Genomic DNA, 27986 nt, shown 5'->3' with positions numbered 1-27986 from the left:
AATCGGAGAATTATCGGATTGAATAATTATTAAATTGGATAATTTTACGATTAAATTATGATCATTAAACTTTTCAATTGGGTTTCGGGTCAAATTCAGATCGGGTTCCGGCATTTGCCGTATCAACTTAACGGGGCAAATGTCTTTAAAACTAACTTCCATAAAGAGACGTCAAGCACCTGGCATAGACGGAACCGCTTACGAGGATATTCTTTCCTTTTTTTGTTTGCTCTCTGTGCTCATCGAAATCCATTTTCTCCATGGGCGGTAATGTAATGACCATCATAAAGCATAAATTAAAGGAGGATTTCTAGTAGTTGTACTGAATCCACTATACTCCATTGTAGATGAGTTTTGTTATTGTAGTGAGAATGCCATTTTCGAGTCCTTGTTCGAGTTTACAGCAAATTAACCCGCAAAATCCGAATCTGCCCTTAAGTTTAAATACCAAAACTTCAAATTTTTTAACCAATTGGCCATTGTCTCACAGTACTCGCCTTCCACTTCAGGTAATCATGCATAGGCTTCTTTGAATTTTGGTGTTGTGATTTTGTGATCTTTTTGTTTCAATGCCTGAGGTACTGAAGTTTATTAGGTCATAAAATTGCGCATATTTTGTAATTTTTATGTTTTAGGTATTAATTTTTTTTTTATACATTTTTTGTGGTTTTGGGATATGTGCTTTTGGGAGTTTAAACATTAAACTCAGGGATTGTTTGTTGCTGTGCTGTGGTAATATGCTGATTGAGTTTATTAAGCTGGTTTGTAATTGTGAGATGTTGAAGTTTTTGTAATGTTGGTTATATTGGTAGTATTTTGTGATTAATGTATTCATATGAGATTGTTTCCCGTTTCTTCTTTTAACCAAGCAAGTGCTTGATCATTTCCGGGGCGTCTGGTTATTGTTATTAGATGTCATGTCAGTAATGGGAATGAGCCCGGATGACTTTATTTTGACTTGTTTCATTGAATGTGTTATGTCCTTCCCATGGTAGTGGTGCTTTGGGGTGTTAAAGGGGTGAAAAATTGAATAAAATAATTGTTTGTGTCTGAGCTTAAAGTTAGGTTTGTTCGCTCTTACTTAAAGCGAAGGGATTTTAATTCACGACGACTGCTTGCTGTCACTAACAGCGAATAAAAGGAAGACAATGTCATAACGTTTGAAGCACTGTCATATGATTCACTGATTTCCTTGCCAGGAATCAAAATAAGCGAATAATGGTCGGTATTGGGTTATTTTAGGGTCATTTTGAGCGAATCGTGAAGTTAGAAAGCAATTTAACTAGCGAATTATGTTACATTGGTTTCAAGGTTTAAAAAAACAAATAGTGTGTTTGCTGTTATCAACAGGGAACACACATTGTTTTTATTTTTTTGGTCCCTTAAAACATTATGACATTGTCTTCCTTTTGTTTGTTATTTGTAACATCGAACAAAGTCATGGTAAATTTTTTTCTCTTGTTCGCAGCGAACAAACCCTGATCTTAGGCTCGATACAAAAACTCTTATTTTGAGAATTAAAAGTTTTTGAAGCTTTTTTTTGAGAATTTGTTTTTTAAAAAAGTTTATTTTGTTCCATTTTTCTTCAAGGGGTCTGACCCCGTTTTCAGCCCATACTAGACCCATTTTGGGAGGGTTGAGAAGATGGAGTTGAAAATGGGTTGAACTGAAAATAAGCTTTATCAATATTAAAATGGTCCGAGTTCTAAATGGGTTGAAATATGGGCTAAAAAGAGGCCTTTGAAAATGGGTTCTTCAATGGGTTGCTAACTTAATGTCCATTAGGAATTACTCCCTTCGTCCCTATGAAAATGCACCCAATTTATTTGGGTGGAATTTAGTGAAAAGTGAAATTTAGTTGGAGAATAAGACATAAAACAATTGGATGATATAAACGAGTGGTTAAGATGAAGAGAGAAAATAAGTTTGTGGATGAGATTTAAAGAAAGAAAGTGGGGTAATTGCCAAAAAAGCAAAAGGTGCAAAATGAATGAGACAAACTAAGATGGAAAGAGGTGCAAATTGAGAAGGACAGAGGGAGTAACAGTTTTGCTTTCTCTGAACATCAAATCCCTGACATCTTCCCCAAATCAAAACCCTAAAAATCAAATCCCTAACATTTTCCCCAAAATAAACCCCTAATGTTTTCCCCAAATAAAAATCATATCTCTAAAATCTGAAGATCATTACAATCTCTCTTGGTTATACAATCTCTTCAATCTCTTCGAATTCAACTTCAAATTTCTCAACAAGGATTTTCGGATTTCTCAACTGGTCGATATTGAGAAACACTTGGGAGCACATCAATATTGCTATTTGAAGTTCAAGTTTGAAATGACAAGAGTTTTTGGCATTTATTGGCTTTTTTGAAGCTCAATCATTGGAAACACAAGATTCTACAATTTAGACCGATAAATTCACTTTTTTTAGTTTTTTCTTTTGATTTATTATGATTTTCAATTTGTTATAGGACTTGCATAATTGTTAATAGTTTTCTTTATTGATTATATGTGATGGACTTTTGGTAACTAAGGATTTTCATAGAGCATTGGTGATGAATATTTTATGGGTTTTTGTTATTTGTTCTTCAATTTTTCTCATCTTTTGTATTATTAATAGTTTTCCTTTGTTTATTTTTTATTAAAAGGAACAATGCCTTTGCAAATAATTGATTAATGCTAGTAAAAACTTAGCTTTTGGGATTCTTTTACTATGCTTGATAATTAAGACTTACCGTTGTAAATTGTTATTAAATTCGACATTGAGTTTAATACAATCTAAGAAATAATTTTTATTGTAAATTCTTAAATTCTTAAGGTTTTTTTATGATGTGACAATTTTTTTCAGCTGTTAAGACTCCAACAATGAAATTTTTATTTTAAAGGTGCTTGGCTTATTCATCGTCACTTATTATTGGCTTTTAATGAACATCATGCTTCTTTGAGGTCTATGGCGGAGGAAATGTCGTGAAATTTGTTAAATATTGGTCGGAATATAATGTTTACATGTCTTGCGCAACTATTTTAGATCCTAGATTTTAAGTAAAATTTGTAGAGTATTGTCTAGTGAATCTTTTTGCGGATGATAAGTATTTAGACCTTGTTTCCAATGTGATGGTTACTTTGAAGTCTTTGTTTGATGAATATAGACTTTAATCTTCGACTTCCTCGATTGTAGTTGCTCCTCCCTCCGATTCTAAAATCATGAGAACCTACTTTGTGATTATGATAGCTATGATTCTATAATATTAAGTGGACAATCAAAACTGTCACAAACTAGGGCGTAATATTGAGTTGGATGTTTTGGGGTATTAGCAACAAAGTGTCACCAAGTATCTGGACCTTACACTATTGGCCAGGGATTTGCTTACCATTATATTCCAAGAAATGTCGGGGAAATTTGATGAATATTGGTCGGGGAAATGTCGGGGATTTTCTTACCATTATATTCCAATATTCAAAGAAATGTCGGCCAAATATGAATCCAAACATGATAGTTTCGATTGCCCAAGTGGGGTCTCGGCCAAATATGAATCCGAACATGACAGTTTCGATTGCCCACTTGATATTCTAGAATCTTAGCTATCATAATCACAAAGTAGGTCCTCATGACCTAATCTAAAACTCAGGTGGGAAGTCGAAGATTGAAGCCTATACTCATCAAACAAAAACTTCGATATAGTCATCACATTGGAAACAATTTCTAAACCGTTATCATCCCAAAAAGATTCACTAGACAATACTCAACAAATTTTACTTTGAATATAGGATCTAGAATAGTCGCGCAAGATAAGTAAACATTATATTCCGACCAATATTCATCAAATTTCCCCGACATTTCTTCCGTTATAGACCTCAAAGAGGCACCCAATTTTTCTTCATAATTTTTATTCATCCCGTGTAAAATTGATTAGAGTATGAAACATGATCATCCACCTTGTCAATAGTTTTTATAAACTAAATTATACCAAATTTTCATTATCGCTCCCACCATTTATTATTAACAAAACAGGCTTTTAGGAATTTTTAATTCATTTAATGATGAACAAAATTTGGGTGATTATAGGTACCCTTTTGTGGAAGAGGAATTAAAAGGAATAGTAATAGAGAATTTCAGGTTGGACTTATGGAGTTTGATGTTAATAGATGCATAAATTTATTTATTTTTATCATTTTTTGACTTTTGTTTTGGAGGTTAGTGTAAATAATGTGTATATCACGTAACGGAAGATGTTATGCCTGTCCAAACTTTAGAGTGTCATTGATTTTGTTGTAATCTCCTTCATGATAGCATAATGAATAAGAAACATCAAGGTATCAATGTCAATTACACATGGTATTCGGATTGAGTAAGGTTAGGATCAACTTAGATGTAGTTCGTTACCTTGAAGTGATAACGAAATGAGGAACGAGGTGGTATTGGATAGAAGAGAAAAATATACCATATTATGTTTCATCTAACTTTCTAGAATTAGGTTAGTTGGCCTTGGTTTTATTGGTTGATATTTATGTTTGATGTGTTTTTGTGAGGAATAATTGTTCCAGGATGCTTACATGTTAAGTTCGATTATCTCATATATATTTTTCCGTCCATCCTCAGGTGGGTACTCAAAGAGGAGCAAGCTCTTCTGGTTTAACATTGAAAAACATTAAATGGCCATCACCTGATGATGAAATTCCCTTCTGGGAAAAAAGCATTACTTCATCTGATGTCATTATAGAAGAACCTTCAAGTGTAGACAAGGATTCAGAATCCATTCATATAGTTCATGTTACGGCTGAAATGGCCCCTGTCGCAAAGGTGGGTGGTCTTGGAGATGTGGTAACTGGACTTGCTCGGGCATGTTTGTCTCGTGATCATACTGTGGATGTTATGCTTCCTTTCTATGAGTGTCTTCCAAAGCAGCAGATAACTGAATTAAACTTAATCTGCACATATAACTCATACCACGATGGTGATTGGGTGCCAACAAATGCTTATCGTGCAATGGTTACAGGTATCCCCATCATTTTAATTGAACCAAGCAATCGTTTCTTTAAAGGCCAGAGAATATATGGAGGTTCGTATGATGAGCTGGAGGCATATTTGTTTTTCAGTCGTGCATGCCTCGAGTACATGCAGGTTTGTGTAATAACCATTTGACTCATTAAATATTTTTTTTTTTGATTAAAGTAGTCAAAGGTGGTATAGTTCTCTCTCATTGATTGTTTATAATAGTTGTGTTTCATATTCAAATTATGTGCTCAAGTTTAAGACTAAAGTTGCCATATGACATCATTATTCTGTCCATTATGAGTTCGCTAGTGATTTTTTTGTCAGGTTACTGGTACACAACCAGATATAATTCATGTTCATGAATGGCAGACAACTGCGCTTCCCTTGCTTTATTGGGACATGTACCATCTACTCTCACTTAAGGCAAGGACATAGTTGATCTTTTTAATGTTATCTTTTTCAACCTATACTTCTTTATATTGTTGCTTCCTCCTTTTCCTTATTCGAATGCTGCTTCCTTCTTTCTTTATTTTTAGAATGTTGGGGCTCCTTCATTGATCTATTGCATATTTGTAATGGGATTGTTTCATTTCTCAGAAACCAAGAATAGTATTGACCATCCACAACATCGAACATTATGGAGAATGCCGGTATGCCATTATGGCCTTGTAAATTTATGATGTGACCCTTGTTTGCTCATTTTGGTCGTTTATGGACAAAATTATTTGTTTATTTGTATTGTTCTGTTCCATATTGTTTTTTATGATTATAAAAGTGGGGAATTGTGACAGGAAAGGGATGGACCTTGTTTGCCTTTGGGGGCTTAGGAGAATAGGGGCTAAATTATTGCAAGTGGAGTTGTTATATATTATTCTTAATGTGTGCGTGTTTGTTGTGTGTGTGTGGGGGGATCATGTGTCAAAATAGTGAGGTGACCTTTTATCACGAGAGGAATAAAGTGGAAGTGTAAGTAAGAATATTTAATGACTTGAATGAGAAGTTTGACGGTTTTGTGAAATAGAACTTAACCGATGGAATGAAAAGAAATTAAAAATGAAGGTGATCAAAATGAATGTTTTAGGATCAAATGAAGAGAAAGAATATCTTGTCATCTATAATGTTTTTGCTAAATCATTAAAATAAAAAGAAATTAAAATAAAGCATATGTAAGTTTTGGAAGTGAGTGTCAAGCTGAAAAATGTTGAAAATGTGTTTTAGGGACTTAAGAATTAGTTCTGTTTCTTTTTTGTAAATGGGACACACCGAGCAAAGAAAAAGGTGATGAGGAAGAGAAACAAAGCCAACTAGTGCAACAAATCAAACTCCCACACACTTGAGTATTTTATGGGTTCGGTGCTTTCCCGCTAATCAAACGATTTGTATTTCTAAATGATAATTTAGACAAATCACATCAAATTCAGACACACTTAAACACACTCTCCAATGTTTAAGTGTGTCTAGTTACATACACATGCAATCCAATGGAGTTTCTCACTTACAAGTTCTATCCCTCCTCACAACCTATAATGAAGATGACTGTACTTAATGCTCTTTTTCTGATTGTTGGAGCCTTCTTTATAGTATGATTTCTCATACTCCACAATGTTTTCATGCAAAGGAAATTCAAAAAGCGAAGTTCTCACATGATTTGCTTGCCTTAGCATAGGCTTGCCCAATCATCTCCCCTTTACTTACCCGAGCTTAGTTTATTGCATTTAGCTTTTCGAGGAAACAATTGTGTTTTCTTGAGCACTAGGATTTTGGCCTTCTTTCATCACTTGGCTTGTCCATGCTTTGGTAATCTCCTTTACATTGGAAAATTTGAGTCTAAGCTCAACAATCTTCTCCTCAAGACCAAATTCTCCTCATAATCAAATGTCACTTTCCTTGGTGACCTACATTTTCCTTCATTAAATTTGCATTGAGGCGACCACTACCAATTTGCAAATATATTGAAGTTGGTCCTACTCCAGTCCATCCTTTCATGAGGCATCATGCTTTCCCATGTGATCTTCAAAGAACCACCTATAGAGGACACATACCTCATACCCTGATCTTCTTTGGACACCATTATGTGTCACCACACCAATATCTTCCACCTTTAGCTTCTCATTGTTTTTCCCTTCACAAGTTTTGAATCTCATGGACCTCTTTCTTTCACAAAGAATATGAAATGAGTAATTAGATCACTCATTCCTTTATCATAAGCTTCTACATCATTGAGGAATTTTCTATACTCATCATTATTGCCATCTATTGACTAGCACATCTAATTTCTCTTACAAGTTTAGAACATTTCATTTCTCAGACAAATTTTTAATATTATCTAAATATCTGTGGCTTATAGGAAAATTAAATTACGTTAGTTAATCCAAGTTTAGGTCATCTCACATAGTTCAAATGAATTTGTATGGGGAATTAACTAACAACTAACTTTAGATTGGTTTAGGTGAGTACAAATATTAAGAATAATAAGACTAGATTTTTTTTACTAGGTTCAAAGATTTAATTTTTAAGATATGTTTTATGTGCTTGATAACTCACAGAGATATTTTATTGATTGTCATAGCTTTATCAATACTTCTCCAAGGTCTAACTACAATTATCGTTTATTCATTTTTGAAGAAAAGAGCAATTTGGTAAGTGCGGTCTTGATGGAGATTTTTATGCGACTATTGACAAGGTGAGTATTCTTATTATAGTATTGTAGATATCCTTCTGAAAGAAATTTGTTGCAAGAAATTTCTTTTCTTTCATCAAGTTTTCATAAACTAATTATTTTTAATAGAAGCGACTACTTGCTACTAAATTATGCTGATGTTTCTAATTAAAACTAATTTTGTTGCTTCCAATTATAAGTGGTTTTTATCAATTCATGCTGATTTTCTATTATCTAAATTTCTTCTATTTTTCTTTTGTGTTATTATTGATATTTACTCACAAAAAAGTAACTGATACGTATGAAAATTGAAGTTTTTCAAGATATATGTAGACCTCTTCCCTTCTAAGAAAGGGTTTGCAATTTATTGTCATTTTTTTTGAAAAGTTAAAAATTGGTACAAAATTTCTATTGCATGTTACAATCAAAACTTGAAAGATTTTATAAATAGAGGTAAAAAATTGAACATTGTGCTGAGTGTGAATATTATATCAGTTGACTATTATGAATTTATCATAGAAATTACATGATGTCATTGAGCTGAGGTTTGCTATAGCATTTTCGAAAACCTTTTTTAGGAACATCATGCGCTGATATGATCCATAAAAAGTAAAATCAGAGGTAGGGAGAAATTTAAAAATTGGCTTGGATATTATGGTTTCGTGTATAATTTTCGGTCTCTGACTTTGTGTAGTACGTAGTAATTGAGTTAAATTGTTGGTATTGTAAGGTATTATATGTTAACTGGCGAGTGTAAAGAAGCATATCGCTAGCATCGAATGATAACTTTCTGATGAAAAGCACTGAATTTGCAAAATGCAGCTCTTTCACCATATTTATTCTTGACATCTGCGAAACCCCTGTTTGTTATTGCAGGCAGTCGATGAAAGAACTATTGGGCATAATCCAGAGCGGTTGAGTTTGCTCAAAGGGGGTATTGTGTACAGTAATGCAGTTGTGTAAGTAGTATCTTCTTTTTCTTGTGGAAGAGCACGGCGTTTTTATAGCATTTCTCATTCCTGATATGTTAGAATTTTGACTTTTGCGTTCCTAGAGAATTAGTTGTCAATAGATGACTTCCATGTATTGGTGGTATGTCTTCTATAAATGTCCTAGCCAGTTGTATGTGTAATGTTGGTATGTGATGTCACATGTGTAATGCTTCAAATTGGACCCTTCTAACTTTAGAAAATTATATGGGAAAATCTTGGGTTCAACCTTTGACAGTGTTAGGGTGTGTTTGGATGGAAAATAGAAGGGGGGGGGTTGATTTGGAGGGATGAGGGATCCCTTGTTTGGATGATAAAATGGGAGGGAAAGGATTTGGAGGGGAGGGATTTGATTTTTGTTAAAGTAACAATTATTATTATTATTATTATTATTATTATTATTATTATTATTATTATTATTATTATTATTATTATTGTTATTATCATTATCATTATCATTATCATTATCATTATCATTATCATTATTATTATTATTATTATTATTATTATTATTATTATTATTATTATTCATGCAACTCCAAATAAATTGTAATCACATACTTTCACCTAAACAAGTAACACAAAATCCTACGGTTCCTACAGTGATGTACACTGAAAATTAACTATATACAATTCCTAATAATCCTAGTTCACGAAGTTTCCAACTCTACGTCTACAATAATATGAAATAACCTAAATTGATTCCTATTCTAAAATATAGAAGTAGGGATGGGCACGGGTCGGATCTGAGTTGATTCCAACTAGATCTAGATTAGAAACTATTTGTTTATTGAACCCAGATACGGACCTAAAGGGTTTGGAAAAATTTGGGTCCAAAATTATACTATATTTTTTTAATTATTAATAAAAAACTATAAAAAACATATTGTACAAATTTTTCCCATTCGTGTTAAATTATGTAAACATCTACAAACAAGTATTTTCTTCAACCATTACATGAAGTTTTCCAACATTAAAGTTCTTTCAAAACGAAATATTCATTAAGTCTTTCAATTTTTAAAGTAGAAATAAAATGACCACACAACTGGAAATCAAAAAATTTACCAAAATATAACAAAGTTTCAATTCAAACAAAAGATACACATGATAGTATTTATAAGCTTTTTGAAAAAATAAATACAAGAGGGTCAATGTGTCGGATCTAGGTCTCAAAATATATGGATCTAGAACCTTAAATTAGGGTCGGGTTGGGTCGGTTCTAGAACCTTAGGGTCCAAGACCATACCCATCATTATATTGAAGTATATCTTGAAAGCTTAAAACATATTTTTACATAAAGTAAAAAGTCAACTTATTGAAACTTTTGGAAAGAAATTACAACACAAAGAAAAGAAATTAAAAAATTGAAAGATGAAGTGATAGATGACATTACAAAAATTAAAGGAAGTGAGTTGACTTTAAAAGATAATGTCGAGATTGGAACAAATTTGAGGAAAAGCAAAAGAAATTTTTTTTAAAAAATAGGATTCTAAAATGGAGTTGGTATTGCCAAGAGGAGGTAGATTTTTTAAAAAATAATAATTTTAAAGTGGTATTAAACCCAATGAAAACAAAACTGAGATGAAAATGTTGATAATGTAAAAGAGAGAATGAGGGTTATATTTATAGTTTAGGGTTTAGTTTGGTCTTAAATTCAAAGAGTAAAAATTAAATTTGAATTTACAAGTTATAATTTGAATTAACTAACTTTCACCTAATCGAAATATTCTATTTCAAATCAAATTTTTAAAAAATCAACTTTGAACTGGAAAATTTCAAATTTAAATAGTTGAAAATATAGTTTCTAAATAATTTTTTGTTAAAATTTATGGGTAATACAACTAAATTTGCTATTTTCTGTAAGAAGTAACAATTGTTATTGTAAGATTTAATTTGATAGCTTAATTCTAAGTGTATGAAATTTTAATTTTCACTATAAAGAGCAATGTAATGCTGTCATTAACAATATAAAGTTGAACACCTACATTTTGTAATGAATGTATTGCAACCTCTTTTCTCCCTTAGAATCTCAGTTTGTATGGTTAGTTGATTGTTGCTAATTTTGTTTAGTCATAGCACAATACTATTGTAGCAATGAGTAACATACTAACATATGTTATATGAGCTCCACAATTTGGTCTGAATAATCAATGACTCAAAAAATACCTGCTGATAGATTGTTAGGATTGAATCTTGATACAAAATGTTCAAATTTTCCTTCTGAAGTCATATTTGAGATTTTAAGTTTTTAACTTTTTCCAGTACATGATGTTTGCTTTCCCATTCTTACAGTACAGTTTCACCTTCCTATCTCAAGGAAACACTTAACGCTGGTTGGCTTTCGAGTACTCTAATCAAATATCGTGAAAAGTAAGTTCTCCGGTAGTTCTTGTGTCTTCTATTATTTGGTACATCTGGTTCATATGTCATTTAAGTTTGTTTACATAAGGTGCTTTTTTTTTTGTGAATGTAACATGAATTAATGCAATATACTTCTTTGTCCCCTTGAGTTTGCAACAATTACAAATGTTGTTTTATTAATTTGTGGTGTTATTATTTTTTGTTGGGGTGGGGAATATGACATAATATTTGAAATAAGTTGATGTGATGAAAGGAATTGAATATGTGGATGAAATTAATGAGGAGAGTAGGATAATTTCCTAAATAGAAAATATAGCAAAGTTGGTGGGACGAATACACAACAATGTTAGAGTATTAATCCCAAAAGATTGGAGTCGGCTAAGTGAACCAGTTATCAGTGTCAATGGTCTTTCACATGAATTCTTCTTCTCCATTCCTTTTGATTTTCTACTATCTTATTTTGTAAGTTTAGATCCTTCATATACTTTTTCACTCTGATCATCCAAGTCATCTTCGGTCCTCCTCACCCTCTTTTTATGTTTCCCGAGCTCCAAAATCTGTTCACTCATACTCTGTCTTTGTACATGTTCAAAACCATCATAAACAATTCTCTTTCATCTTTTCCTTGAGATTTACAATCCCTAAATACTTTCTTATATCTTCATTTGGAATTCTATCCTTAAATGTGTACCCACTCATCCATCAAAGTATTCGTATTTTCGTTACTCCCATATTTCTATGATCCTTTCTAAAAGCTCAACATTGTTTTCCATATAGTAGCACTGTTTAATGGTCGTTCGATAAAACTTGCCCTTCTACACACCCTGATCACATAATATTCTAGTCTTTTTTTACCACCCATGTCTAATTCTATGGATCACATCTTCTTAGATGTTCCCAATATTCTGAGATTTAAAATCAAGGTAATTGAAGTATCCATTAGGAGAGATTTATTTCTCTTACAACTTTATAGTGCCTCTCTTTATCTTGTTTGTGCTAATATTACACTCTATGTACTTTGTCTTGCTCCGACTTAATTTGAAACCTCGTGACTCAAACCCCTTCTCCATCGTTCTAACTTAGTATTTACACCATCCTTTGTCTCATCTACCAAAACATTATCATTTACAAACAAAATGAACCAAGGTACGTCTCCTTGTTTTATCGAGTTATCTCATCTAGAACAGCTGCAAAAACAAAGGGGCTGTGGGTCGGGCCTTGATGAAGGCTGATTGTGATAGGAAAATTTATTTCTAAGAAAATTTTTATCTAATCTATGAAATTTTCAAAAAGTTTGGTCCCCAACAAACAAGTTTTGGTCTTAATTTTTTTAAAGATTACGTTATGGTATGAAGATTGAAGCAAGGGAAATAAAATGCAAAGTTCGATTTCTTCAACATATGACTTGATTGAAGTTACCTATGAAAGGGTTTGAAACCTGAAAGCAGCCTCTTGCAGAAATGTAGGGTAAAGTTTTTCTTAGTTACACTCCTATGGTTGGATCTCGGTGCATTTTCTGACCCTTGTTGTGTGGAGACGCTTTGTGTATTGAAGTGCCCTTTAGAAGCAACAATTGACAAAACCTTCATTATTGATTTTTCAATACATCATTCAATAATAACAATTGGCCTTACAAAACTAGATACAAGATGGGGTTGGTGTTTGTTGACCCTTGATTGCAAACATCATTTGCTACTTCATATAAATAAGAAGTACTTTAATTTAATAAGCATTTTACTATAGTCCAATATGATCTAAAATTAAAATTATTAATCTAGCTTCATCAAGATGGACTTATAATAAATGAATAATCTTCATGTCGAAGATATCAAGGATAGATGGGAGGAGTACTTTGACAAGTTGTTCAATGGATGTGGAAAGAAGAGGGCATAAGAGATATCTTGGTGTAATTAAAAGAAGAGAATTTAGGAAATGAATGAACAAAATCGAGGTGGGAAGCTATAAAGAAAGTGAAGCAAAAGAAAAAAAAACCAGTTCTGCTGATAATTGAAATGTTTAGGACAGATGAGAATGAATTGTTTAATTAATCTCCTTAACAAGATACCAAAAGAATGCGGATAAACATTATCGTAAACAAAGGGGTTGCTCAAGACTGAACTTAGTATTGGAAATAAAGAACTTATGAGCCACACCATGTAGCTATGGGTAGGGTGATAGAACAATGCCACAAAAAACCAATTTAGTTGTATGCCACAACGATCTATCATGAATCTATTTATCTGCAACAAATGACTTATTTATTTATTCTTTTAAAAAAATGCTTTGTGCACGACTTTAATTAATTTAAAGCTGACAAAGTACTAAGCGAAGTACTTGTGGTGACACAAGCATAAACAATTGTTCAAGCAAAAAATAAAGGAAAGCCCACAACCCATACTTTCTCTAAATATGAGTTGATTCCACTACAATTAGGGCTTCTCGTCTTAAATGTATATTGTTATTTTGTCAAAAAAATGTAACTGACTTTGGTTTTTATTGTGTTCTCCTATAGTATTGATTTCTGAGCTAGGTTATGGAGGAAATATCAATTTTTTTGTACTTATTTGGTGGCTCATTAATTCATGTACACTCTTGTTTATGTGAACTTGCATATGGTGTATGCTATCATGTGTCAATCGAAAACAACAACTTTATTATCACTAGGGTAAGGTAGCATACATTTGTTCACTTTATAACCCGCCTAGGTGGGATCGTGGGGACTGTGGCTCTGTGGTATGGATTCATAGATGACCTCATGTTACTTTGTTTTATGTTCAGACTTTCTCTCCTTTTCAAGAAAGTAAAATTCTTTATTTGATGGTGAATCATAGAGTTTGTCATGAGAATCACTCTATTTGGCAACAATCGAATTTTTTTATGTGGTCTTCACCTTTTAGCTAGTGCGCCAGCATATTCATAATCATGTAGTCAACTTCCATCTTGATATTCTGATCTTCTTGCAGGTACAATGGTGTTTTGAATGGCATAGATACTACCTTATGGAACCCTGCTACTGATCCGTTCCTTCCAGCTAAGTTTGATGGTAAAATGTAAAAACAGTATTGGAATTTTTACTGAGGGAGGGGTGGGTTTGGAATTTAGGTCAAGAACTAGAAATTGTTTATCGGAGACATGTTTTCAGTTATAGTCTGTTATAAACTGATGAACGCATCTTATTGTTTAGGTTTTGGTGTTTATAGCATAGAGCAAAAAATGTTGTTTCGGTCGCCGTAATGTCGTAAAGGGGCTTTTGCGATTTAGTTGTCTCGACCTATATTTCGGTTGCAGATTACTAAAAACCTTTCAATACATTTGTGATACGTTGATTTATTTTTGTGGCTTCAGTGTCGCTACAGTGATAGAAGTCACCTTGCAGCTTTTAAGAAATTTATTTCTGCTTGTGTTTGCTCTTTATTCGTGTCTAAGTTGCTTGTTAAATTTGCATGTGATGTTTACAATCAAGCCCTTAACCCCATCTAAAAGGGAGCCACTTAGTGGCATTGAGGTAATGCGCTGTTCTTGTTGCTATATGGTAACACTGGATTCAACATATAATGAAAAACAGTGTCATTTGCAGTAAAATTCCCCTATTAGAAGATAAAGCATACTAATTCGGGCATTGCTATATAAGACTAGTAGTAGAAAAAATGACCGTACCTTCGTGTTGTCTCTGTATAGTCCAGTGATCTCATTTATGAATTGGCCTTACTGTTTTTCCTTTTTGGTGCATGTGTTGGCAGCACAAAATCTTGACGGGAAGGCCATATGCAAAGAGTACATCCAAAGAGGCCTTGGGCTTCCTGCTAAGTCCGTTGATCGTAATACTCATTTGAAAGACGAGATACCTTTGGTTGTCTGCATCACGCGGTTGGTTGCTCAAAAAGGTCTCCATTTGATCCGCCATGCAATTAAACATGTTGAAGATTTAGTAAGTTGATATTGATGAGCCTGCTATCATTTTCTTATGATGCTTTTGCTGGTTGTTAGTGCTGTGTATTTGTTCACTTTGTGCGACTCCTCTTCTCTAAAAACTCTTCCTGTGCACACAGAATGGTACTGATATTTTGACCTTGTCAACCAACTTGTATAATTAATAGCTCCATGGTTCATATAAGCTGCATCTTCATTGAAAACCGCTGTTGTTCCCTATGGGTGTTAGATTTCATAAATTTGACCATTCATTTCCACTTGTTTTTTGGACTAATTTATCTGTGTTTTTATATTATAGTCCAGTCTTGTCCTTTTAGTCTACCTGAAATTCTTGCATTATAAATGTAACTTCCACTGTTTCACACTCAATATTTTGTGATAAGCTGTCTTCTAGAACATTTTTCACTCTTCTCTTCTGAATTCTGTAACTGTAGATATCTTTTTCTTTGTTGGTAATAAGAACACATCGATAGTGTATATTTGTGGAGACTTTACTGTCTTCCAGAACATTTTACACTCTTCTCTTTTGAATTCTGTTACAGTAGATATCTTCTTACTTGTTTGTATTAAGAAAACATCGCTAGTGTATATTTGTGGAGATCTTGTGTTCTCTGTGATTATGTCACATGTGGGGCTCTATTCCCTTCCCTTTTCTTTCGTGCCAATGGAGATTGTGGAGTGAATATGTGGTCAAAATTGTCATATGGTTTGTGTTGTGTAACCAGTATAATATACGACACTTTATGATTGTCCTTCATCAACATGAACGTAGTGAATTGGAGATTGTGGTGTAACTATGTGGACAAAACCTTGATTTTTTGTTGTGTAATTACTGATAATGTGCAATAACTTTACACTTGTTTTTCATCAACATGAAAGCGGTGAATTTTAGCAGCTCCCAGGAGAGCATCTGCAAACATTAATGAAATAAAAAGTATCTAAATTCTTGTAACACGCGCATACTTCTTTTTTTGAAGAAAAATATTTTTAGTCTGAACTGTTCTACTGCAACTGTTTCTTCTCTTTTGTTATAACACTTTGTTGTCTATTAAGATGCCCTTGTGATGTTAATTATGTCTGTTGATTGAGACTTATTTTCCTATTTTGTAGGGTGGACAGATGGTTGTACTGGGAAAAGCTTCAAATAGCCAAGTAGAAAGGGAATTTGAAGGCCTTGCAACTTTGGTAATGGCCATATTCACTTGAACCTTTGGAAGTCATAATCATTCTCTTAAAAGCACAAGACTGTCCTGGAATTTTAAGAACAGTGAAAAAAATTCAAAAAAAGCAGAAGGGTAATTGTTCAGTAAGAGAGTGAAAGAGTTAATTGAGTGGAAATAGACTGGGACTTGGATTCTTAGAAGTCAGTGTCATGAGCTCACCTAGGAAAAAAGACTATATATGTGCATAATTGACAAAACTAAATCTCTAGAGAGATGAAACATGTAATTATTGTGTTCTTTGTCTAATGATTGCATTATTCTTACCGACCATTGTTTTGGTCTTCTGTCCACTTCCCATCTAAAACAATTTGTAGCTATGAAGTTATTAGTATGGAATGTTTATTATTGTTAGCTAACCAATTGTACTTCTTTGTTTACAGCATGACAAAGGTTCTAATGTTCGGATCCTCTTAATATATAGGTAATTTTATTGTGATATTGAAATTTCAAATTGTTTTTCTTTTTTACAATGGGGAAGAGTGAAACGGAGATTTAGATCTGCTATTGTATTAATGTTGGGTTGCTGCCTTGGAGAGCCTCAAATCATCTCATGCGACAAGAAAATTCCTTAACTTAGGGAATTGTGTGTCCAAAATGATTATCAGGATATTCTATTGCCCATGTTCAATGTGTTAGTTAATGGATCGAGTTCAAGCTCATAATAGTGGACACTGAGTGACTAATTGGATGCTAGAAATTAAATTCACATGCCATTGTCCATGCTCCTCAATGTCTTATCAACGGGAATGGTATTGTGAGAACTAAAAAGTATTTGTGGCTTACCTTGTGCTTTTCCTACTGGCATCATACCTATTACAATTCCAAGGATCTGCAAATTTTCTTATTTGTTTAATGCAGATATTGTTTGTGCTTGTTGCTATGACATTAAGCTGCTTACCTGCTTTTTTATTTTGTGCATCTTGCAGTGAAGAGTTATCACATATGCTTTATGCTGCTGCAGATATGATCTTGGTTCCTTCTATATATGAGCCATGTGGCCTTGCTCAGATGATTGGTATGCGGTATGGAGCGGTAGGTTCCCATGTCTATGAAGTTTCTTTTTATTGTTTTAGATTCAATGGTTTGTTCTTTTCTATCTTTACCATCATTGTTCTCCATACCTTCTGATCCAAGATCAAATACGTTATCTCATGAGCCGATTGCTTTAGTTCTTGAAGTACTTGGTTTTAATCCTTTTAAATCTGAATTTGTTACATGTCTAACTTGGGTTGAAGATTAAGTAAAGCTACCTATATATTGGTTGGACGTCACTTTGATAGGTCCAAGTTTAGTTATGTTTTTTTAAAGTCTTTTACCACTTAAAACTGATTAATTAGCTACTGCATGCTTGGGGAACAACTTAAATCAGCCTAATGCATGCTTTGGAGGCTATTTAATGCTGTTTTGTGAGTTCCAATGCTTGTTCCCCATGCTTGGACGTCCCACCTTAATTTCTCTTGCTTTTTTTAGCTTCCTTTTGCTGTTGTAACTCTATTTAAAGAGAGCTATTCATGAATGAAAGTTCAGACTTGTTTTATGAATCAACCTTTGTGTTTTCTTCTTGCCTATCTTTGTGTTTGTCCAAGGTTAACAAGAGTTCTTTAATACTTTGAGTGTGTTCTTGAGTATTAAACTAGGGGAGATTGAGTTTGTCTTGTCTCTAGCCTAAATACTATTGCATTGAGTTTGTTCTTGTGCTTTGGTTGTCCTATTTTCATTCAAATATACATTCTGCCCAAATTACTTCTTCTTTCTTTTCTTTTGTCCTTCTCCTTCCTTAATCATTTAGGAAGTCTTGAGTTAGCATTTACATCATTTGGTATCAGAGCTTTGGTATTTTAAAGAGTGTTTCAAAGTGTTAATTCATTCAAAATAAACACAAAAAAAAAAAAAAAACTATGGCTGAAGAAAACCTCGCTGAGCTATTGAGATCAATCAATTTGAGGTTAGAAAGAATGGAGAAAAAAAATGAAGAGCGTGAGATTGAAAAACAAAAGCAAGATACAAGAATGGATGCTATGGCTGATATACTTTTAAAAGCTACAAGAAAAATTGGTGAGATTGAAAATGAGGATTCTAGTAGTGGAAATAATTATAAATCTTTTGATGAAGATAGGGGGCTTAGAATTGATCTTCCAGAGTTTGATGGAGGTCATGATAGCGAATCATTTCTTGATTGGCTAAGGCAAATTGAAACCGTGTTTGAATATAAGGAGTATGATGATAAAAAGAAGTTTAAGCTTGCTGTTCTTAAACTCACTAAACTTGCTGCCTTATGGTACGAAAATGTTAAAGCAAATAGAAGAAGAGAAGGAAAAAATAAAATGGACTCTTGGGAAAAATTTAAAAAAAAGATGAGGGATAAATGGGTGAGTAAGGAGTATGAGCAGGAGCAATACTTGAAACTTACACATCTTTCACAAGAAAATGAGATGAGTGTGGAAGAATACATTAGAGAGTTTGAAAAACTATGTTTGATTTGTGATTTGCAAGAGAAGGAAGCCTTTAAAATTGCTCGTTTCATTAAAGGGCTGTCCAAAAATATTTGTAGAAAAGTGGAAGTTACTCATTATGCTTCTTTTAGTGATGTTTGCAAATTGGCTTTGAAATATGAAGCACAATCCAAGGAAGAGAAAGAGAAGGAAAAGCCTAAGTTTCCTTACAAAGGTACTTCGAAGTTTACTCCTTCCAACTCAAAAGGGAGTACTTTTCAAAGTAAGGCTTTCCCATCTAGTTTTATAAGCGAAAAATCAAAAGAAAAGGCTGTTGTGTCGCCTAGTGAACTTGCAACAAGGAGGAAATGTTTTAAATGTCATGGAAGAGGACATATTGCTAGTGAATGTCCTAGCAAGGCTGTTTTAACATCTACTCAGTGTGCTATTATGGATGAAGAGGAAAAAATGTATAATTTTGTGGCAAATGAAGTGGAAGATTTGGAGGATGATTATGAGGAGGAAATACAACCAGAAGATGAGTACAATATGATGGTGGTTCGAAAAGTGCTATTTAGTGAGCCACAAGCTGATTTGAAGCAACGCCACAATTTGTTTCATACTAGATGCAAAATTGGAGAGAATACTTGCAATGTTATAGTTGATAGTGGTGCACAAACTGATGTAGTATCATCTGAAGTTGTGAGTAAGCTGAAGTTAGCTACTAGAGATCATGAAGAACCTTACAAGTTGAATTGGTTGAATGATAGCACTGGAATAAGGGTGAGGAAGCAAGCTTTGGTTTCTTATTCTATTGGAGGCTTTGAAGATGAAAGATGGTGCGATGTAATTCCCATGGATGCTTGTCACTTGCTGCTTGGAAGACCATGGCAATTTGATCACAATTCGGAGCATAGAGGAAAAAGTAATGAGTATATTGTAACAAAAAAAGATGGTAGAAAAGTCAAATTAATTCCCTTACCCCCTAAAGTTGCTAAGAAAGAAAAAGACAAAAGCAACTATCTTGTAACATGTAATGAGTTTGAAAAAATAGTGGATGAATATGGTGGTGGTTATGCTTTGGTTCTAAGGACCAAAGATCAGATTAGTACTTCTTGTGATAACTCATCTTCCTTAAATGAGTTATTAGAAGAGTACAAAGATGTATTTCCAAATGACTTGCCCAAGGGCCTCCCACCAATAAGAGGCATTGAGCACGCCATTGACTTGATTCCTGGAGCACCTTTGCCAAATAAAGCTGCTTATAGATGTAACCCCGAGGAAAGTAAAGAGCTTGAGAGGCAAGTGAGTGAGTTGATTGAAAGGGGCTACGTGAGAGAAAGTCTTAGTCCTTGTGCTGTCCCTGCCCTTTTAGTGCCTAAGAAAGATGGCACTTGGAGAATGTGTGTAGATAGTAGATCCATAAATAACATAACCATCAAATACCGTTTTCCTATGCCTAGGTTGCAAGATATGCTTGATGAATTAAGTGGAGCCTTAGTCTTTTCAAAAATAGATTTAAGGAGTGGTTATCATCAAATGAGAATAAGGGAAGGGGATGAATGGAAAACTGCTTTTAAAACAAAACAAGGGTTATATGAGTGGTTAGTGATGCCATTTGGGCTTTGCAATGCTCCAAGTTCTTTCATGAGGTTAATGAATGAGGTTCTCCGTCCTTTTCTTAATAATTTTGTTGTTGTTTACTTGGATGATATTCTAGTGTATAGTAAAAACAATGAAGACCATATGGTGCATTTGAAGAGGTTGTTTGAAAAATTGAGGGAAGTAAAGTTGTATGGAAAGCTTGAGAAGTGTTTTTTTATGACCCCTAGTGTGTCATTTTTGGGATACATTGTGACTAGAGAAGGAGTGCAAGTAGATCCAGAAAAGGTTAAGGCAGTTAAGTCTTGGTTGGCTCCAACCAATGTGCATGAGGTAAGGAGTTTTCATGGGCTTGCTTCTTTCTATAGGCGGTTCATTAGAAACTTCTCTTCTATTATGGCTCCCATTACCGAGTTAACAAAAAAGGGTGAATTTGAATGGACTGAAAATGCTCAAAGGGCTTTTGATAAAGTCAAATACATGCTTTGCAATGCACCTATACTTGTTCTCCCTGATTTTAACAACGTGTTTGAAGTAGAGTGTGATGCAAGTGGGGTTGGAATAGGAGCTGTCCTTATTCAAGAAAAGAAGCCAGTAAGTTTCTTTAGTGAGAAGTTAAGTGAGGCTAAATTGAATTACTCTACTTATGATCGTGAATTTTATGCCATCGTTAGAGCTCTTGATCATTGGTCTCATTACCTTAGACCAAAACCCTTTGTTCTTCATTCTGATCATGAAGCTTTAAAATTCATAAATGGGCAACAAAAACTTAATAAAAGACATGCAAAGTGGGTAGAATTTCTTCAATCATTTACCTTTAGCTCCAAATATAAAGATGGAAAAAGTAATATTGTAGCTGATGCTTTATCTCGAAGAGCATACTTGCTTTCTATGGTGGATGCTAAGGTTTTGGGTTTTGAACAACTCAAGGAGTATTACAAAGATGATCCTGATTTTGCTAATGAATTTCCAAAGCCATCGAAAGATTACGTTGATCAAGATGGTTATCTTTTTAAAGGTAACAAGTTGTGTATTCCTAAAAGTGGCATTCGTGAATTATTGGTAAGAGAAGTTCATAGTGGTGGATTGGCTGGTCATTTTGGCATTCAAAAGACTCTTGATATTCTTGGTGAGCATTTCTATTGGCCAAGGATGATCAGGGATGTTACTTTAGTTGTGGAGAGATGTGCTACATGTCAAAAGTCAAAAGGGCATTTCACAAAAGGGCTTTATACTCCATTACCTGTTCCAGATTCTCCTTGGGAAAGTGTTAGCATGGATTTCATTGTTGGGCTACCACGGACTCAAAGGGGTAGAGATAGCATTATGGTGGTGGTAGATAGATTTTCCAAAATGGCTCATTTTGTAGCTTGTAATAAAACAGATGATGCAATAAAAGTGGCTGAATTGTACTTCAAGGAAATTGTCAAACTACATGGCATTCCTCGAAGTATAGTTTCGGATAGGGACTCCAAGTTTTTAAGTCACTTTTGGAGGACCCTATGGAAGTTGGTTGGTACCAAGTTACTATTTAGCACCTCTCATCATCCCCAAACTGATGGACAAACAGAGGTGACAAATAGAACTTTGGGTGCTTTGTTACGTGGTCTTGTGAGCAAAACGCAGAAAGATTGGGACATGAAACTAGCCCATGCGGAGTTTGCTTACAATAGGGCTCATTCTTTAACTACTTCTCGTTCTCCTTTTGAAGTAGTGTATGGAGTGAATCCATTTGTGCCTGTTGATTTGATTCCCTTGCTGAAAACTAATATGGTAGAAAAAGATGCAAAAAAGAGGGTGGAAACCTTTCAAAAAACCTGTGAGCAAGTAAAGAAAAGAATTGAGGAGATGAATAAAAAATACCAAGAGAGAGCAAACAAAAAAAGGAAACAACCCATATTTAACCCTGGGGATTTGGTTTGGCTTCATTTGAGAAAAGAGAGATTTCCGAAGCTTCGCAAAAACAAGCTCATGCCTCGTTCTGATGGTCCGTTTAAAGTACTTGAGAGGGTAAATGATAATGCATACAAGATTGAACTTCCTGATGAGTTGATGGGTGTTAGTGCTACTTTTAATGTGGGCGATTTGTCACCGTACTTGGATGATTCAAGTTTGAGGACAAACTCTTCAAAAGAAGGAGAGAATGATCCAAGATCAAATACGTTATCTCATGAGCCGATTGCTTTAGTTCTTGAAGTACTTGGTTTTAATCCTTTTAAATCTGAATTTGTTACATATCTAACTTGGGTTGAAGATTAAGTAAAGCTACCTATATATTGGTTGGACGTCACTTTGATAGGTCCAAGTTTAGTTATGTTTTTTTAAAGTCTTTTACCACTTAAAACTGATTAATTAGCTACTGCATGCTTGGGGAACAACTTAAATCAGCCTAATGCATGCTTTGGAGGCTATTTAATGCTGTTTTGTGAGTTCCAATGCTTGTTCCCCATGCTTGGACGTCCCACCTTAATTTCTCTTGCTTTTTTTAGCTTCCTTTTGCTGTTGTAACTCTATTTAAAGAGAGCTATTCATGAATGAAAGTTCAGACTTGTTTTATGAATCAACCTTTGTGTTTTCTTCTTGCCTATCTTTGTGTTTGTCCAAGGTTAACAAGAGTTCTTTAATACTTTGAGTGTGTTCTTGAGTATTAAACTAGGGGAGATTGAGTTTGTCTTGTCTCTAGCCTAAATACTATTGCATTGAGTTTGTTCTTGTGCTTTGGTTGTCCTATTTTCATTCAAATATACATTCTGCCCAAATTACTTCTTCTTTCTTTTCTTTTGTCCTTCTCCTTCCTTAATCATTTAGGAAGTCTTGAGTTAGCATTTACATCACCTTCGGGGTTATAAAGTTGCAAATGATGTTTGCTACCAGGGGTCAATTGAAAATGACCTCTTTGTTACTACAAGGGTAGGTTGTTTACTCGCGATCCACCAAACCCTGCTTAATTAAGAGCTACTTGACGGCGTTGGGGTGATGAAATGTTGTATGCCTCCAGAGCTGTGAAGATCTGATGCATCTTGCAAAGTTTTATTCACCAACATGCCATAACCCAAATTATAAGTGACTCCCACCTGTGCAGGATTTGGGGTCTGATTTATGCAACCTTATCCATTAGTAATAACCAAGTTTTATTTTTTTTCTGATTGACCCTTGAATGCATTCATCATTTGCAGCTTCACTTGAATAAGAAGGGAAAATGTTTAATGAGCCATTATACAATAGCTTATTACAATACGAAGGCAAAAGAACTACTATATACTTTTGGCTATATTGAAAGAATGGTCAAACTTGCAAACCTTTGTAATGGCTGAAGTACTAAGTTGCAGCCAAACTATACACACACACACATAATATCGTTGGTGGTTTCTCATCTAGTGTTTGTGTTGGAATTGAGAAAATAGAATTTGTTGTGCTGAACTCGTGATGCATCTTTAGATATGTTGTATCTTGGTTTTGGCATGAATGAAGGCCATTTGATACTCTACCCTTGGGTCTTTTGTGGCTGTTGTGGAAGGACAGGGTGAAAGCGTATTGAAGGAAGTTGAATAGCAGATTAATTGGGTTTGTCATATTGGGTTTTTAGTTGGGTTCTGAGTAATATAAAATGTTGTTGACCAGTACTTTTGTGTGAGAATTTTCTGTAGGACTACTGATCCTATTAATTGCAGCGACACATTTTTCACCTAATTCAAACTCTCTTGGTCTCTTGCTTTGAACCAAAATTCAGGTTCCTGTTGTGAGAAAGACAGGTGGGCTTGCAGATACAGTTTTTGATATGGACGATCAGTCTAACCATGACATTTCAAACGGGTAATATACTACTTTTAATAGTTTGACGATGTTTTTGAAACTAGTTTGATGTAGAAACTTTCATCATCTCATATTGCTATTGTAGTCTTCTGTGTTTAATGGATTGTACATACACTAGTCCAGTGTCATTTTGCAATTCTTCGAAACTAGATTTCGTTGTTGATTGTTGATTAAGAGCCACCCTAAAAGATCCTTTGCTCCGAATCACATCGGCAGTATTCTAGGATGCTACTCCTTTCAACAATTGAGACAATAGTTATAATTCTCTTTCCTGGAAATTTTCCATTCTCCCTTCGCCCTACGGATTCGGATGCAATAGACTGTCTAGGTTTAGAATCGGGATTTTATTAGGGTATATCAAATGCTTGTTGCAATAGTGTGTCATGCAATGTTGAATTAAAAATCATTTTTCAATGAATAATGCAAATGATTACAAGTTTGTTTTTTTGTTGTGTTTCTTTGAAAATTTTCTTTGGGAAGATGGAGATGTTGGGGATGTAAAAATGGAGGAAAATTGGTTTCTTTTGGAAGAAAATGCTAATAAAGAGATGAAAAACACATTTCCACCAAAGTTTTCTAGAAAAGTTTCTCGTCAAAACATACAGAAAATAAGGAAAATAATTTTTCGGGCAAACATTTCCTCCCTAAGTGAGAATGACATTCAGATAATGAAATTGTTTTAAACTTGCATTCTCTTTGAAAAGGGAAATCATCTTTATTTTTTATTTTGATAGCAGATTCGTGGAATTTGTCGCCAATGGCTTATAACCTTCTTTTCCTTCTGTTTCCAAGGTTTGTTTTTGAAGGAATTGATGAAGGGTCATTGAGTCGGGCTTTGGATCGAGCATTTGCATTCTACGCGGATAGTAAGCTCATTACCTTTCTTGTTTCTTGTAATTTCTCTTTGATTCCTCCCATCCTGATACTAGTTCTCATCTCCGTGTTACTTCTATGTGTTCTTGAGCAGAACCAGATGAATGGCAGATGCTTGTAAAGAAGATCATGCAAATCGACAATAGTTGGAATAACGCGGCTGCACAATATGTATCTATCTACAACTCCGTGAGGGCACTTTGTTGAAAATATCGACAACAACTTCACCTGAATAAAATGTATATAATAGTATAGAAACTCGTGCGATGTACGATTATAAAGTTATATATAAATAAAATTTTAAATGAATAGTAATAAAATTTTAAATGAATAGTGCAAGTATATTGTAAAAAATTCTGAAAAGTTTAATGAAATTACCTTTTGTTTAGAAAAAGCAACCACTACTTAAAACCACTTAAAAAACTAAACATATGAAGGGGCTGTTTTGTATGGTGTTTTTCAGCTCAGGTAATGGATTAAGTAACCCAATACTGTCAGTTTTGGTGGTATGCTGGCAGAAATAGAAAGTGATGTTGCCAATTTTGGTGGTTTGCAAGGTGGAGGAAATCTTTGACATAACTGGATTGACTTGTGAGATAGTGAGAAAAGTTGGAATAAATGTATTAAAATTTTTAAGTCTTTCCTTTAGTGTTTCTATTAAAAAAAAATTTACACCAAACAACTTTAAAGAATAACAAATAAGAAAACTAAAAGAAAGTTTGTAGAAAAAACATGGAGATTACAACAAATAATTTTTTTTATAAAAATGTTAAAATGAAATTAGTGGACAATATGTGAGGATCTTAAGCATAATTAAAATATTAAAATGAGAATGAACATGGTTATGTTTGTTCAAAATTTGTGATATAAATAAAAAGATTCTTTATGGGAATAACAATTGAAATAAAAAAAATATTTTGATTGATTTTGTAAGGTACCGGAGGGAGTATACGTTTATTGAAACAAAAAAAATATTTTGATTGATATTTTTTATAAGAGTTTACAATCTTTAAACAACTTGTCTTGTCTTAGATATGAGTTTATATAATTAATCCATTTCTATAATTGATCAAATTAAAATTATAAATGATTATTTTAGCACATAACAAATACATGTGAAGCGGTCTCGCCACGAGGCATTTTTTAATAGAGGTGTTCAAAATAGCCTCATGACCTGATATTTACCTGATCTTGTAATCAAGCTCAACTTGACTCGAATTCAAAATAAATTTGAAAGTAAAGAAAAAACAAAGGAACGCAAGACCAATTTTGAACCGACTCGAAACATATGACCTAAAATCGACCGATGATTCAAATGAACACCTTTATACCTTATACATGAATTAAATAGCCTAATAATACAAATTATTAGCATATAGACCTTTTTTTGAGATTATTTCACCAAGAGACAAACTTATATAATCAACCAATTAATCTAATTGATCATTTTGAAATTGTAAGTGATTACTTTAATATATAGATACACTTGGACCAACCCAATAAAAATGGTCTCACCATGAGGCCGTTTCATTTAAGGATTTAGGTTAACACAAATTGTTGTGAGAGACCGTCTTTTAAAGAGATTCCCTCAATTGACTGACCCATTAGATTTTTTATAAATACAAAAACAGAAAATGTATGCAACTGCATGCTTACTCGGTAGAGATTTAGGATACCTCAAGTAAGCATTTAAAATACGTCAATTATGGGTTCATAGTATGCCAAGTAGATGTTTTTAACATGTTGAAGTAGTCAAGTAGGTGTTATGTGCTCTAGGTGTTTTGGTTATTTGCTGTAAGGGTTTATGTTATGTGCTGTAGGTGTTTAGGTTATTTGCTGTTGGTATTTTTGTTATGTGTTGTAGGTATTTTTGTTATGTGCTGTAGATGTTTAGGTTATTTGTTGTAGGTATTTATGTTATATGTTGTAGGAGTTTATATTATATGCTGTAGGTGTTTCGGTTATATGGTGTAGAAGTTTATGTTATGTGCTTTAGGTATTTACATGTCTTCTTCAGTATGCAAAAATACTTACTATAACTAGTTTAAAATGCCTACATTAACTATTCAAAATGCCTATTTCAGTATGCAAAAATACCTATTAAAACTAGTTTAAATGGCTACTAAAACTAGTTTAAAATACTTACTAAAAATTATAGGAAAATTTATTGTGAATAATCCAACCTATTTTCAATTACCTGCCAATAATCCCACCTTTTGAAAATGTTGTAATAATCCAACCTTTGTTTTCTGTTTGTTGACAATGAACCCCTTAGAAAATGACCTGTTATATCAGATTAACTCTCATCTTCTCCTTCTTTATAATAATCCAATTTATTTCCCATTACTTGCCAAGAATCCCACCATTTGAATTTTTTTAATAATCCAACCTTTGTTTGCATTTTGTTGCCAATGGACCCTTCAAGAAGCTAATTACTCAATTTCTTTTTGCCACTAGTTTATAATAATCCAACATATCTCATCCATACATGTTAAGCCTCTTTTAATTTCTTTAACACATTTTTTCTTTGGCACTGATTAAAAGGGATATTTTACTTTGAAGGAAAGTGAAAAACTTACGACTATTATTAAATTTTACAATATTTTAATATGTAAATTTCAACTTGATAAGATAATGTATAACGGGTTGGGTGTGAGTCAGCGGGTCAGATTTTTGAACACCACTATTTGATGGTATATGTATGTAAAGACAATTACTATTTATGCAATGTTCAACTTCATAAACTTTGGAAGTAATAGCAATTTCATTTAGTTTCTTAAAGGATTCATTACAAACAAAAAGTAAAGGTTGGATTATTGAACAAAATTTTAAAGGTATTATTGGTTGGTAATAGAAAATAGATTAGATTATTATAAAAAAGAAAGAAGATAAGAGGTAACCTGATATAGTAGGTCATTTCTTTGAAGGGTCTATTGGCAACAAATTGAAAGCAAAGGTTGAATTATTAAAAAAATTTCAAAAGGTGAGATTATTGGTAGATAATTGGAAATAGGTTGGATTATTCACAACAATTTTTCCTATTCTAAAATGCCTCCATTTTTGTACCAAAATATTTTTTTGTTATTTAAAATATGTATATATGTTTTAT

The 27986-nt window shown here is 33.5% G+C and overlaps 1 protein-coding gene across 1 annotated transcript; it reads left to right on the top strand.

The window, feature by feature from the left end:
* Positions 1-162: 162 nt before the first annotated feature.
* On the top strand, positions 163-25289 carry LOC130797524 (uncharacterized). The gene is made up of 15 exons (XM_057660127.1): positions 163-509; positions 4600-5121; positions 5320-5418; positions 5593-5645; positions 7621-7678; positions 8531-8613; positions 10936-11013; positions 13968-14047; positions 14745-14932; positions 16045-16119; positions 16538-16578; positions 17084-17189; positions 23922-24004; positions 24797-24870; positions 24972-25289. The coding sequence occupies exons 1-15, from the start codon at positions 348-350 to the stop codon at positions 25082-25084; spliced, it is 1815 nt and encodes a 604-aa protein (XP_057516110.1). The 5' UTR covers positions 163-347; the 3' UTR covers positions 25085-25289.
* The last annotated feature ends 2697 nt before the right edge of the window (positions 25290-27986 follow it).

This window comes from Amaranthus tricolor, chromosome 13 (assembly GCF_026212465.1).
Source record: "Amaranthus tricolor cultivar Red isolate AtriRed21 chromosome 13, ASM2621246v1, whole genome shotgun sequence".
NCBI classification, from domain to species: Eukaryota; Viridiplantae; Streptophyta; class Magnoliopsida; order Caryophyllales; family Amaranthaceae; genus Amaranthus; species Amaranthus tricolor.
This window is presented reverse-complemented; position numbering and strand designations above follow the sequence as displayed.